The 15,062-nt window shown below is 33.4% G+C and overlaps 1 protein-coding gene across 2 annotated transcripts in view; it reads right to left on the reverse strand.

Annotated features, from left to right (window-relative positions):
- Positions 1-312: 312 nt before the first annotated feature.
- The window catches only part of AP1AR (adaptor related protein complex 1 associated regulatory protein), a 39,986-nt gene continuing 25,236 nt past the window's right edge, over positions 313-15,062 (reverse strand). The window contains exons 3-10 of one of the 2 annotated variants that reach the window (XM_058721636.1): positions 14,933-14,959; positions 12,154-12,179; positions 9,397-9,493; positions 8,105-8,203; positions 5,773-5,831; positions 5,043-5,116; positions 3,632-3,760; positions 313-2,216 (exon numbers count right to left, since the gene is read on the reverse strand). In XM_058721636.1, coding sequence (XP_058577619.1) covers positions 1,951-2,216; positions 3,632-3,760; positions 5,043-5,116; positions 5,773-5,831; positions 8,105-8,203; positions 9,397-9,493; positions 12,154-12,179; positions 14,933-14,959 — 777 coding nt within the window. In that variant the 3' untranslated portion in view covers positions 313-1,950. The remainder of the gene's footprint in view (positions 2,217-3,631; positions 3,761-5,042; positions 5,117-5,772; positions 5,832-8,104; positions 8,204-9,396; positions 9,494-12,153; positions 12,180-14,932; positions 14,960-15,062) is intronic. The other variant, XM_058721637.1, reaches the window with a different exon arrangement.

Raw genomic sequence — 15,062 nt, forward strand, 5'->3', positions numbered from 1 at the left:
CTGTCTTGTCTCTCTCATCAGAATGTAGGCAAAAGAGCTTGGACATTTTATGTCTTTTTACCACGATATCCCTAATACCCTATCAGACACAGATTCTCTAATATCTGCTGAATAAATAAATGCTATTTCTAGTGTTTTTTATAAATATATAAAACAAGAAAATTTATATCCTCTTCTTAGCAGTTAAAACAAACATTTTAAAATTTAGTTCCACCCTGCTTTCCTAATTCACTCCTTTTTGTCTTCACAGCAGATTTAGTAAAATAATTATGCCCTAGGAGTCAGAATTATTGTGTTTTTATAGAGTAAAACTAGTAATAATCAAATAATTTATTATTTTTAAATGTAAAAATGTGTTTATTCACAATCCTTGAGAAGTTACCATTCCTTCAAAAAATTTTTTATGAACAAAATGCCAAGAAAAATTACAATAGTAGCTTATGCCAAACCAAAAATATACATCTGATGTATACAAACTTTAAAAAGCGTAACACAGGCAATGTGAATATAGATTACTTTTAAAATATTTCCAGTGACAAAGCTACAACTTAAATTATGTTCAGACAATCATAAATAACAGCATTACCTAATATATTTACATATTTAAAGTATCATATTTATTTCTATGAGATTAAAAAAGATGAAACTATAGATGTCATTGCCTAGCAGTTCAAATATTGAAAGGGCCACATGATTTTGTTTTAAGTACAGCAAGAACTTTAAGTTACTATTTATATCTGGACCTTCCTATATTTTTGAGAACATGCACTGTCATTGCTGCAAGGAAAAAAAAAACGCACTAAGGAAAAATCAGAAAACAGTCTGCTTACTAAAATCATACTCAATCCTCAGCAAAATTAAGACAAGCAATTAGGGAGTGCTTATATCCTTGGCCTTTCAAATTGATACATAAACTTTGGGGAAAAGAAGAGCTCAATGCATAAAACAAAATGCATTTTTATATACTGATATGCTTAGTTCCATCCCATTAAAGCACCTTGTATTACAAGGCAAAGGAAAGCTTAATAAAATCAATGGATCCTTTCACACCAGAAAGGATTTTACTTTGAAATACCCGTATTGCCTTTTTAGGTTTTCCTTTCTTAATAAATCATGCACAGAGAATATGTCCCGTGTAAAATCTTTCTAAGACCATTCATTGGAAATATAGAATTTTTAAAAAATGACACTTAGAAATTTAATATATCAATTAACTTAAAGTCAATATTCATTTATACTGGCAGCATGTAAAAGGAAGAGAAAAACCTAAATATATATTTTTTCTTCAATATTATTTTTAATTACCAGCTTCAAGTGTCCAAACTCAGAGTTTATTGTAACATATTATCCTTTGTTCAGACTGAATCAACATTATTATACTAGGATATGCAGTAAGTGTAGAAAGAAACGGATACTTCAGCATTTCCTTAGGGTCATCTACTCAATTGTGCTTACTATTAGATAATAAAATTTAAGTAAGTCATAGGAGTAAATAATGCTGGAAACGGGAACACTATTATATATCTGATCTGGCAGTCCCTCCTCATGCTCCCTTCACATCTGCTGAGAATTAACACAAAATGCCCTAATATTTTCACAGACCTACTGAAATAGGTTTGAGAAGCATTCAAAGTAAAATTAATGAAATTATTTTTAAAAGTGAAAATCTACAAATAGTAAACAGGAATGCTATAAAGATGAGTTAAAATAAATCTAATAACATGACAGAACCATTAAATTGTTTTTGAAAAGCAGAAGGCAGATGATGAAATTGCACTTAATTCTGAAGCAACTCAGATATAGCCTATCATTTCTATTCCTTTCTAATAAGCATTTACAACATGGTTTCTTATCTCCCTCTTACAAAACGGCTCAGCACAACCATCTATACATTCTAGTTGGTTTTTAAAATTTGGTCACAACTGATAAACCGGGTCACACGATTTTACCCTATCGTTTCTGTTGATCTGCATCAGATTGCTTTATGCCAGAATCAGACAGTTCTAATACAGGATTTACAAATCCAGAATACTCAGAATTGCCATTGCCGTCCATTTCGGCACTAACAAAATCATTCTCCCACTCCAGCCCATTGGAATCCTCAGAGGCTGATGTAGGGTTACTTCCAGTCTTCTTGCTGCTGTACTTAAGTGCTGCTCGGAGAATGTCTTCCTCTGTTTTGGAACGCTCTCTCATCGGAAGCATGCGATTCATTCCTATTATTTGGAGAGTTGTTACAAATCTCAGTGAAAATTTAAGAAGCTGTGTCAAAAGACTTACCAGTTAGTAATACAGTTTTTATTTAATAATCAGACTTGGTTTGTTAATTAACTTCAAGAGTCAGTCCTATGGAGGCCTTGCTAAGGAAAGGTTTCTAGTTGGCTCTCTCTCCTACCTGGTCTAGTTTAGTAACTAACTGTGTTAATGACTAGAATAATAACCTCAAAAGTCATATTATCTACAAATCTGATTAGCATACAGTGTGGATGACAGACTCTGGAACTGAAAGACCTCACAGGCTTTAAATCAAACTTAAAAAGATGCTACAATAAAAATAAATTTAAAGTCTGCTGCTTGGGACCCAGATACAAAATAACAGAAGTACAGGACTGTGGAAAGTGTTTAGCTGAGAAGACGACTTAATTAAGTAAGTTAAAGCAATCATTGGTAAAGTTATTCAAGTCCCTTGTATCTTTGTTTGTTTCTTGATAAAAGAAATGGCTTGACTAGAGGACTAAGGTCCATTGCATCTCAAAATTCTATAAAATACTTAATGCTTACTATTGTTCTAAAGTCCTACATTCTATAATTGGTTCTTCCTTTTTGCGGATTACCTAGTTCCTAAAATGAAAATGAAAATGAAAACTTGAGCCTTATTCTGTGAAATAGCCTTTAAAAACCTCCCATGTTTTAGCTACAATTTTGAGTACTTACTATGTGCTATACTCTGTAGTGGGTATTTTATATACATTTTATTTCATCCTCACAACATTCATATGTTCATTTGTTCAAATATTTATGGACTGCTCATTGTATGCCTCATTTCATTTCATTTCATTTCATTTCATTTCATTTCATTTCATTTCATTTCATTTCATTTATTTATTTTGTGCCAGGCATTTTAGACACTGTGTATACAATGGTGAATAGTCATCCTTTAAAATAGGTTTATTATTCCCTTTTTATGATGAACAAACTGAAGCTGTAAAGAGATTAAGAAATCTCCTGAAAGTACTAGAGCTAGGAAAACATACCAGCTAAAATTCAAACCCAGGTCCATGTTACTTACAGCTTTTGAACTACACACAAAAAAGCCCTACCATTTATAATGAACCAAAAGATAATAAAATTTTGGCTTTACATAGACCACAAGGGGGCAGTAATTCTTCTTATTAAGTACTATAGGTTCATTAACATTTATTTTCTAAAGCGCAAGAAACACTAAGAATTAAGTAACTTTCTAAACCATTTATCAACAAATGATAATCACTAATATAGTAAGAGACTAAGAAATTTTTGTACTGATTTTTCATGGTCTTGCACTCATTTCAGTTTAAAGTAAAATACCAAGTGGATTTCTATAAATTAACACAGATTAAAATTTTCAGGTATAATTGTGAATATAAAATACCTTCTTCATCTTCCCACTCTAGATCTAGGGAAGTGCTGTCATCATTTCCACTGGTTGATTTAGTTTTGGTCATTAAATCACAACTGCTTTCTGTATTTGGTGTCAAAACTGTGGCATCTGATGAGAGTCCTAGAATATACATTAAATATAATGTGGTCATTTATTTTCTTTTATCACAACCATTTATTTTGTAATATTACCTTTCTCCAAGTATTATTACTTTTAACATCATAAGAAACAATTATTGAAATCATCACATTGGTTAAGTTTCTATTGGGAACAATATAAGGCTTTTCCCCTTTCTTTCTTTTTATTTTTTTACCATGTAGCGTGATAAACATGCAAATTTAAATGAATTATATATAGGGGCAACTGGGTGGCTCAGTCGGTTGAGCGGCGGACTTCAGCTCAGGTCATGATCTCGCGGTCCGTGAGTTCAAGCCCCGCGTAGGGCTCTGTGCTGACAGCTCAGAGCCTGGAGCCTGTTTCAGATTCTGTGTCTGTCTCTCTCTGACCCTCCCCCGTTCATGCTCTGTCTCTCTCTGTCTCAAAAATAAATAAACATTTAAAAAAAAATTAAAAAAAAAATAAGTAAACGTTAAAATAAATAAATAAATGAATTATATAAACTTTTCCAATACAATAAACTCTAGGTAATATTTTTAATAGCCAATTATAAAGAGGGACAAAAAAATAAACGAACAAATAAAATCAGTCCATGTTTTCAAGAGGAACTGCTTTTGGGGTTCCAACTTTTGAAACTTAGAGAAAAACATTTTAATCTTAATCTTTTTTTTTTTTTTAATTTTTTTTTCAACGTTTTTTATTTATTTTTGGGACAGAGAGAGACAGAGCATGAACGGGGGAGGGGCAGAGAGAGAGGGAGACACAGAATCGGAAACAGGCTCCAGGCTCCGAGCCATCAGCCCAGAGCCTGAGGCGGGGCTCGAACTCACGGACCGGACCGCGAGATCGTGACCTGGCTGAAGTCGGACGCTTAACCGACTGCGCCACCCAGGCGCCCCTAATCTTAATCTTTTTAATGTTTAAAACATTTAGTCTTTAATCAATTTTTAATAACTAAAATGAGTATACTTTTGTAACTACTTCTTCCCATCTTCCCTTCTTCTGGGAGATGGAGAGGTAGGACCAGAGTAGAAATAGAAAAACATGTGCTTGACTCTCCATCCAGATCTACAGTAATACCCTGAGATTTTTCTTTGCTCCAATTCCCTTTTGAAAAGGAAAGATACAAATGTATAATACAGAACTAGTTAATTGATATATCTGGGAAATACAATTTTAAAGGGCAGGAAGTTCTTCTATAGAATGAGAGTCAGGATCTCCATTTATCTGTTTGTTGTGGCATTAAGTAAAATTAAAATGTATGCATATATTTTAAAAGACTTACTACTACTTCGAAAAACTTCATACTGTGACTTTACATTTCTTAAACAAGATTCAAAGTCATCTTCTGGTCCTGAACTGTAATAAAAGTAAAAGAATTTTTTAATATATTCATACTAGATGCAACAAAATGCATGCTTATGCTAATGAAGGCATTTTAGTTTGAAGGTCTATCCCACACAAATTTGTAATTACTATACAATTAGAATTACCTAATGAAAATAGGTCCTAATTTTCTTAATGCTAGCAATAAATTGAAAATAATAAGATTTTGGTTAATCTTGAAGTCAAAGTTTAGTCATAAGCCCATTTTTATAATTTATAATAATGAAGCACGAACAAGGTTCTTTGAATGAGTGGAAAATACAACTTTGGAATGTGTGTTCTAAAAAACAATCATACATAAACTTTGTTATAAGAAAAAGAGGGGTGCTAAGGAAAACACAAACTAGCAAGGCATAAGCAATTTATCCAAAGGCATTTGGTCTGTTACTGCATTATTTTCTATATGGAAGATATGACCACTCTTAAAAACACAATGAAATTAATTTAAATAAATGAGCACTTTCCAATGTAAAGAAAACAAATGCTCTCAGTCTTTTTACAAAGTAGTGTCTCTATTTTTTAGGGAACACATAAACATAGTATGTATACAAACATCCAGAGCTAAACCATGTTCTCTTTGTAAATAACATTTTCTACTACAAAGGGAAGTATTATGTTTCACTGTTTACCTTTGACATTCTCCATTGTTCGAAGGATGGTATCGCTGCACAACTCTCTGCCTTTCTTGCTTTGGAAACATAATGCAATACAAAATCACTCTGTTGTAAAGTTATATTTAAAAAAAAATCTTTCATGTAACACCAAAAGGTAATTTTTTCCTAGTTCCTAAAAAAAAAAAACAAACTTAAAAAGTTATTCCATTGAAGTTTTTTTAAAAAAAAAATGTATCACTGTTCATTTCTATATCCTCTTATTTATGGATAGAATCTCTATCCTTGTATAATCCTTGAGGGCTCAGAATATTTACAGTGTTATTAAAAATAACTTTTAAAACAGGTATATATTGGTGTACTCAACATTCTTATTATACCCAAGAACTTATAATAACTGGAAGGATGAGGGGTAAGAAAAAAATAGTTAAAACAGTGGATGAAGTTCTATTTTGGCTGAAATAAATAGCAATAAAACAAAAGATCTAGAAGATCTGGCCGAGCTGACTCAGAAATAATAAAAACAAAGGATTTAGAAAACCTGTCAAGAGTTAGGGCTTTGATAAACTTTAAAAAAAAAAAAAAGTGGTGCTTGGGCGGCTCGGTTAACCATCTGACTCCTGATTTTGGCTCAGGTCATGATGTCAGGGTTTGTGAGATCGAGCTCTGCATTGGACTTTGCACTGACAGTGCGGAGCCTGCTTGGGATTCTCTCTCTCTCTCTCTCTCTCTCTCTCTCTCTCTCTCCCAAAAATAGATAAACTTTGGAGGAAAAAAAGAGTTAGGGTTCTGATGCTTATTAGCTGTGTATCCCTGGCATGGTCTCTACTTTCTGTTTATCTGTAAATTACAGATGGCTGTAATACTGCCCTAACACACTCATAATGCTATTGTGAAAATCGAATTGATTTGCATATATGTGTGTATGTTTGTGTGCCAGTGTATGTTGTACAGACTCTTATGTGTTTCTGGAAAACTCAGAGAACCCAAATAGATGCTGCATATGGAATGCTTTTGTCTTTAAAAGGTGAGCAGTAGAGATTTTATTATAGTAAGAAGAGTTATCTAAAGTATAGCCAGAAAAATATTTTTATTTCCTAGTAGGTGAGTTAATTTTTAACCTTTTTCACAAGTTAGAATATATTGAAAAACAAAAAAAAAACCAAAAAACCCCATTTTCCCACATAATCTAATTAATCTGCTGAAACAATTTAATAAAAACGGGAGGGGAGCGGGAAGAGAAAGAGATAGGGACAAAGAAAGAGAGAAAGGGCACTGGTCGCATATAAATTCATGGCAATATGACACATGATTTTTCAGTTTCTCTGTTACAATAATTCTTATGTGACATGATCTTCGTACTACTTCAGTTAATATTACAGCACAGAGTTCACACAGGCAAAATATGGAGGAAGATGCTAAGTAGGATAACTGACCAAGCACTGCTGTGCTTTGAACTGCGGCTCTACCATTTATTAACTGCAGGATCTCAAGCAAGTTACTTAACATCTCTGTCCCCTGGTTTCCTCATCTATAAAATGAGGACTGAAAATGCTACCTATTTCCTAGGATTGTTGTCAGTATTAAACAAGGTAAAACATGTAAACTAATTAAAACACTTCCTGACATAACAGGCTCCGTAAATGCCTGTTATTAATAGTGGTCTGGCAATTACAGTAATGCCATATTAGCATACAGCATGGTGAGATATAATAAATCTGTTGCCTTCTCTGATAATATGCCAAAGATTTCTCAAGACTCAAACTCCCAGTCTCCCAAAGACACAAGAGTAAAGATGAGAAATATACAATATCTGAAGATGAGGCAAACTGTCTAGCTTACCAGATTCAAAGAAGTGGAAGAAATTCTAGCAGTTCAACGATTGGTCTAAAAAATACTCACAAAAGCAAACTAAAAAGTGCTGTAGAAATTATTTGATGCTATTCCTAGTTGTTAAAGACGAACTAATTTGCCTTTAAAATTCCTACGAATGGGGGCGCCTGGGTGGCTCAGTCGGTTAAGCATCCGACTGTTGATTTCAGCTCAGGTCAAGATCTCACGGTTTGTGGGATGAAGCCCTGCATGGGGCTTCTGTGCTGACAGCGCAGAGCCTGCTTGGGATTCTGTCTCTCTCTCTCTCTCTGCCCCTCCCCTGCTTGTGCACTCTCTCTCTCAAAATAAATAAACTAGAAAATAAAAATGAAAATTCCTAAGAATATATGCATAAATACATTTGCTGTTAAACAAGAAGCCCTTGATTCTGGGGGGTGGAAGAAGTCTCAATTGAGATTTGTCAGAGAAAATCAGGAGATGAGCAGCCCTGACATATGTTGGGGTCTTTTCCCCTCACCTCCAAGAGCTTTCGCTGCTTTGCTGCCCTGGCTGCTTCACGCTGTGCAGCGTATAAAGCTTCTTCTTCTAGTCTTAACTTCTCTTCTTGTAAGGCTAACTGTACATGAACAAAACAATAAGGATTAACAAAAACCAGAACCTGTCTGACTGCTCTAAAAATAAAATGTTTGTTTGTAAAATTAAAAATAAATTATTAAAAAAATAAATGACCTCTATAAAGCATAACAGAATTGAAATTTTTGTGATTTCTCATTTCAATTTCTCCTCTTACAAAATAATTCAAATGATATCAAAGATATTATAGAACTGTTTAGAAGCTGAATTATGAAGTAGTAGCATTTAATTTGCAGAAATACAAAATTGTTTCTTTAGAATATATAGTGATCTTCATGCTCAACAATTGTTCCAATGCCTATCACTCTGACTAGTTTAATGGTTTTGGCTCTCCTGAGTCCAAGGTCTTTAAACTAAGGCCAATCATACCACCATCTATCAAAGTGAAGTAAGCTTTCACAAAGTTCATGTCTCATTGATGCACGTGTCCTGAATTTTATTACCACCAAGCTATTCAGCAATTAGTTTCAAATTTAAATTCTTGCTATTCCTAATAGCATCCAAACTGTTTTAGTGATAATTCATTGCATGTCAAACCAAATTTAAAAATCAAATTTCAACGATTTTTTTCTTTAGCCTAATATTAACATCTATTTGCATAGCTTAAATTAATGCTGTTGAAATCAGTAATTGGTACTAAACAAACTGTTCTTAAATGTATAACAGAATATGACTAATTCCACTTACTGATTAGCAAAACTATAATTATAGGCCATTTCCATCAACACATTAAAATAAATATAACATTTAGGATTATAGTTTATGGTTCACTTACTAAGAATAAATAAATCCAAGACAAACAAAAAGACTTAAAAAATACTTATTGTGAAACAGAGTAGTTTTTAAAAGTTGGTTTTAAACACAAAAATACATGTATCTTGCCAGAGTCTCTACTTGTGAATTAAGATGTTATTTTTTAGAAGAATGTATTATCTTCATTTTTGGCAGCATATGATTTCTGATCAATTAAATCAAAGTAAAAGAAACTATAATAGACTGGAACATTATTCTTTTACTTTTTGTTCTTCTCTTACTTTTAAATAATTTTCATCTGTATAATATCTAAATATAGGTTCAGTGACTGTTCATATGCTCTATATTAATGACAACTTTCTCCGTACTATAAACTGAAGCTTTATGAGAACACATACTTAAGCAACATAAAAGACTCTTTACCTCTTTTTGAATTTTCATATCAAGATCTTTCTGTTTTTCAGCAATAGAATCATAATGCCTCTCTCTTAGGTTAACAATTTCTTCCTCAGTAAGAGGTCTACAGAGAAAAATGAGGGAGAAAAAGAAAGAAAAGAAAAAATACTTCTGACGAGTTCAAGTCCAAATAAAAAACTCATAAACCAGAGAAATACTAAAATTTTACTGTCCAAAATGTATTAAAGCAATTTAATGCTATAATTTCAATTGTTAAGAGTAAAAAGGCATACATTCTAACACTTGCTATAATTTGGTATATATGTTGAATAGGATGATATATTATCAGATTATTTTTTAGCACTACAACCACTTTTAAGATATGTGGACTCCATTTACCTTCACTTTGGCTCTGCTTCAGCCATCTGACCATATCCCAAAATATTCACCATAAAGCATAAAGCTATGCTTTGATAGCCCTCTTACCATTCATTCTAGGACTCTTAACTCTCATACCCAATACTCTCCCGATTTATCCTGGCCAATCAGTCAGTCTGGTCACCATAGGCCCTTGATCCTTCCCTTTTCTCCTCGTCAACCTATGCTGATTACCTGGCCATATTTCACATACAACCAATGTGGACACCATGGCAAATTTGAAATACTTTCTTACCAACATACACACCTTCTTGCATTCCTATCATAATACCATATTCACCCAGCTTACTTTCTGACCTTGGATCACTTCCATGATTAGCCCTTTCTCCTGAGAGCTGCTAAAGAAAATCTAACACCTATCTGGTTCTCAGTCCCTAGCAATAACCCTTTTCTTAGACATGATCAACTACCTCTCACATCTTAAGCTATACTTCAAATCTTCAAGTACTCCTTAAGTTCCGCATTTAAACTCTTTTCTCTCAGAAGTTAACTTCACCCCACTCTGAGATATGAGGATATCAACCAGCAATTCCTTCAACTTCTTGCCACCTCACCTCTTACTTAAGTCTATCCTCTCTATTCTTCCTTCAATCCTCTGAAGACCTGGCATTCCTTAACTTGTTCAAGGTCATCTGCTATACTTCTACTCTTGATTCATTCGACGTGGATGCCATCCTCCCTCCCCCACTCCAGGGCATTCCCTGGGACATTGCCTATTAATTAGCACCTCTCTTTCAGCTTCACCCTACTTTTTATCTGTCTTTACCTTTCTTCCATGTGAAGGGAAGAGGGAAGGAAGAAAAAAAAAGAAGACGGAAAAATCTTCATTTTACCTATATTTATTTCTAGTTACTGCTCCCTCTCCTTCCCATTTCAGCCAAAATTCATGAAACTAAATGTACACTGATAGCACATCCAGCACTTAATTTGTATCAGGTTCTCTTCAATGTGCTTTATGTATATTAATTAATTTCAATCCTCACATCAACATTAGCAGGTAGAGACAGAGATGATACACACGAGGGAAATGAGATAAAGACAGATTATGTCCACCATGTTCTTTTAATTGTTTTTGCCCACTGAGTCTTGGTTGTCTTCAGAATCCTCTTCTAGTGTTTGCCTATTCAGTTCTCAGACCGTTGCTCTCTTTCCACACACTCCAACCAACCCACTTCCTCCTGGTCCCAATCTCGGGTTGGTGATCTTGATAATGATCACGGTTTTAACCATCAGTATAAGGTAATGTCTCCTACTTCTGTTCTTCTAGCCCTAACTTCTGCCTGGGGCTTTTTTTTTTTTTTTTTTTTTTTTAAGTTTTCTTTTTGAGGTCTCACATAAAATACAAATTTCAGGTGTTATTTCACTTAAAAGTTTTGACAACTGTATACACTCATATAACTTCAACACAAAGGAAGATACAAACATATCCATCCCTCCACAAAATTCTCTTGTAACTCTTTCCTGTCAACCCCCTTTGTTCGTGCAATTTCTTCTGTCTGGAATGCTCTCCTCCTCTGGATAGTTATCACTAGCCAACATTCCCAGGATTGACCTAAGTGTCATCTTAAAGAAGTCTACCACAACACACCTCTTCTCATACATTTTAGGCAAAGGGTCTCTCCTGCATTTTCCCTGTGTGTTTTATAACTGCTAATTAATCTCTTTCCCCATCTTATGTTGAAATTAGTCATCTACACAAACTACCTCCTCGACCAGGATATTCTTTCTTCTAATGGAGAGAACCATGTTTGATTTTTTTAATCCCAGTGCCTGGTATAGTTTAATCCCAGTGCCACATGATAGTTGCCTAATGTTTGCTAAACTAAAAAAGATAAAGAACATTCATTCAAAATATGAAACAGTATATGAAAATATTCTCTTGATATGAAGAACTCTTGAGTTAAAGACAGATGGTTCTTTTTCAAGTAGCTCAGGAAGAATCTAAAGAGGCTGTTTAAACAAATTGAAGTATCAAGGTTCTAGTTAACCTTATTAGTAAAACAAACTTTAGAATGTCATGAGGAAGAAAAAGGGCGATCACATTTTAAAAATTCAAGGAAATGTAATTATTAATATTAAATAGTTTATTAAAAACTACAATATACACGACTTAGGTTCAATAGGAGAGCACTAGGCAATCACGTACATTCAATTCCTTAATGTTCAAAACAACAGTTTGAGACATTATTATTTGTCTCAATCTTACAGAAAGAGAAAACTAAGGTCCTAAAATGTAAACTGTTCAATCCCTCAAAGCAAGCAAATGACAGAGCCTTGCTTCTTAGGGAGCTTCTTACGGTTCACACAGACATTATATTAAAAAAAAAAAAAAAAAGCTTTACTTACCTATGACTGCTTCCTGGACTTTCCCCCTGTATAAAAATTAAACAATTAAAGAAATTTCACTAGGTGAATTCTATGCGAGGCAATTCAACAAATTTTTTATTTAATCAAAATATTTTATGCTTACCTATTTTTATCATGTAAACAAATTTTATTATTAAGAGTGTTTTAAACAAAAAGCTTTAAAATTTTACTATTTCTCAAAAGCAAAATTAAATATTTAGCTTAATTTATATTAACTAATTATTGGACATTTCTTAACTTTTTTTTTTTTTTTTTAATGTTTATTTATTTTTGAGACAGGGAGAGACAGCATGAACGGGGGAGGGTCAGAGAGAGAGGGAGACACAGAATCCAAAACAGGCTCCAGGCTCTGAGCTGTCAGCACAAAGCCCGACACGGGGCTCGAACTCACGGACCGTGAGATCATGACCTGAGCCGAAGTCGGATGCCCAACCGACTGAGCCACCCAGGCACCCCTCTTAACTTTTTCTAACAAATATATATTCTATACCAAATGAACTTCTGGGGTCAGGATGGTACTAGACAATATACTTTCTATGCCCTCTTCATTGACAGTTGATCTTCATACTTTGTAGATTCCATATTTGCAAATTTACCTATAAGGCTAAAATGTATTTTAACAAAAAAACTAATAACCCCTGCACTTTTGTCATCATGAACAGACTTTCACAGAGCAGCAAAAAACTTCGAGTTGCTCGATATGCACCTTCCCAGTTGAGGTAGAACATAGCGATGCTCTGCCTTCTTGTTTCAGTTCTCCTACTGTCCTCTTTACAGTCTACTGAGTGCCATGTTTTTTGCCTGTTTGTGTATTGTTGGTGATTTCACTGTATGGTGCTGAAGTGCTGTCTAATATTCCTAGTCACATGAAGACTGTGGCAAGCCTTATGGAAAAAATGTGTGTGTTGGATACGCTTCTGTTCAGACATGACTTACAATGCTGTTGGCCATGAGTTCAATGTAAATGAATCAGTAATATTAAAATAAGGTGTAAAACAGAAATCTAAAACAAGGTAATTTACTGATTGGGTGATGAAAATGTTGTGGCTAGAAGCTTACAGGAATCTAACTCTCCATTTTTCCTAAGAGTAATTTCCAGTTGGTATTCAATAATTCAGCATTTACGGCAACTTTATAGGACATAACTACCACAAATGATGAGAATGAATTGTTTTTGTTTTTTTCTTCACACGGTTATGAAATTATCTATAGTTTTTTTTCCTCCAAAGTAAACCAGAACTACTTACAAAACTGATTTGAATTTATGCATCTTTCTTACACACTTAAGCTATTCACATGTGATAGTTAACATATATGGCCAAATAACAGCAGGAAACAGGTGCTGATAAGAAACAGCACCACAAAACAGGGTGATGTTCAACTAAACCAAACACAAAACATGACACAAGGGGAAAAGACCGGTTAGGAAAAACAAAAGCAAACAAAAAACTCAACCAAACAAAAAGCATCTTAGGAAAACACATGGAACCACATTCTTTTGAAAAGCAGTATGATGCAATAAAGGTTGAAAGGACTCTTACATTTAGCACTTCTAGAGTTTAGAAACTTTAAAAATATTATGTAAAGTGTTTGCTTACACTTATTTTAAAAAATAACATAGAATTAAAATGACTTAAAATGGGAAAGAAACTAGGTTCTATGAAACATAAATGTATTTGGGAGAAATTTTACTGGGAAACAAAGGCTATGCTAGTTTCCCAAATGTGTTCTATCAGAGGATAATAAATATGTATTATTATCTGAAAAAAGGAATCATACCCAAATTAATTTGGGAAATGCTGAGTTGAATAGGTTTAAATAATTTTCTTAACAGTTCTCTTAACAGTTCTTCTCAGAACCTTTACCATGTTAATTTACATTCTGAAACTAGTATTCCATACACACTGGGAAATGCTGGGCTAAAGGATAATTTAAATTTAGTTTGATACATTTTCCTTTTTCCTTAGCAACAAAAAGTGATAAAAGGTCAGAGCTCTCAGTGTTCTTATAGTAGAACTCATTTTAGAGTTGTATAAAGTTTGCCCAAGGGAGGTTTAGTAACTTGCACAAACTCATATAATTAGTTTAGTGAAACTGAAGTTTAGCTCACGATCTAAAGCTGTTCTAACTATAACCAGTGCATAAGAAGTATACACCACAGTTCATTAATTCTACACTGTACTTTTTTCATATTTTCACACTTCTGTACTTCGAATGCATCTTAAATTTAAGTTTTAGATGAGATGAAATGCAAAAAGTCAACAAAAGAAAATAACTGATAAAAAAGACAATGGCTAAAGTCAGAAAGTGATTATAGAATGGGCATGTATAAATTCTACCCTCAGAAATCTATAAAAACTATGGTTAAAGAATGGATCTACCTTGGGTTGTTGAAGAATTTTACCTACCTAATGGCAAGAGGTTAGAAATATCCTTTTTAAAGTTCCTTGAGTTCTATAGCATGCTTTAAAATATGATATATATTTATATATATAAAATACATGAAACGAACATATAAAACTATATGTAATATACCATATATATAGTATTATATATGTTATGCATGAGAAAATGCTGAATGATACGCTAATATAAGTTGGTAAAAGGACATAATTAGGGACTAAGAAGTAAAAATAAAAACCAAAAAAATAATAATCCTGAAAGACAATAAAATAAAAATTTTTTAAATAAAACCTAGGAGTAATGCAATGATTCATGAGAACAAATATGGGTTTTGCACTACTGTGGAAATACTTACTTCATCACTTTCTACTAGATTCTCAAACTGAAAGAACAAGAAAGCAAGTGTTAGGGGGGATATTTTTCTAAGGTACATACCTCATAAAAAATTGTCACTTTTTCACTTCAAAAATAATATACCTTTATAC

The sequence above is a fragment of the Neofelis nebulosa genome, chromosome 3 (assembly GCF_028018385.1).
Source record: "Neofelis nebulosa isolate mNeoNeb1 chromosome 3, mNeoNeb1.pri, whole genome shotgun sequence".
In the NCBI taxonomy this organism is placed as follows: domain Eukaryota; kingdom Metazoa; phylum Chordata; class Mammalia; order Carnivora; family Felidae; genus Neofelis; species Neofelis nebulosa.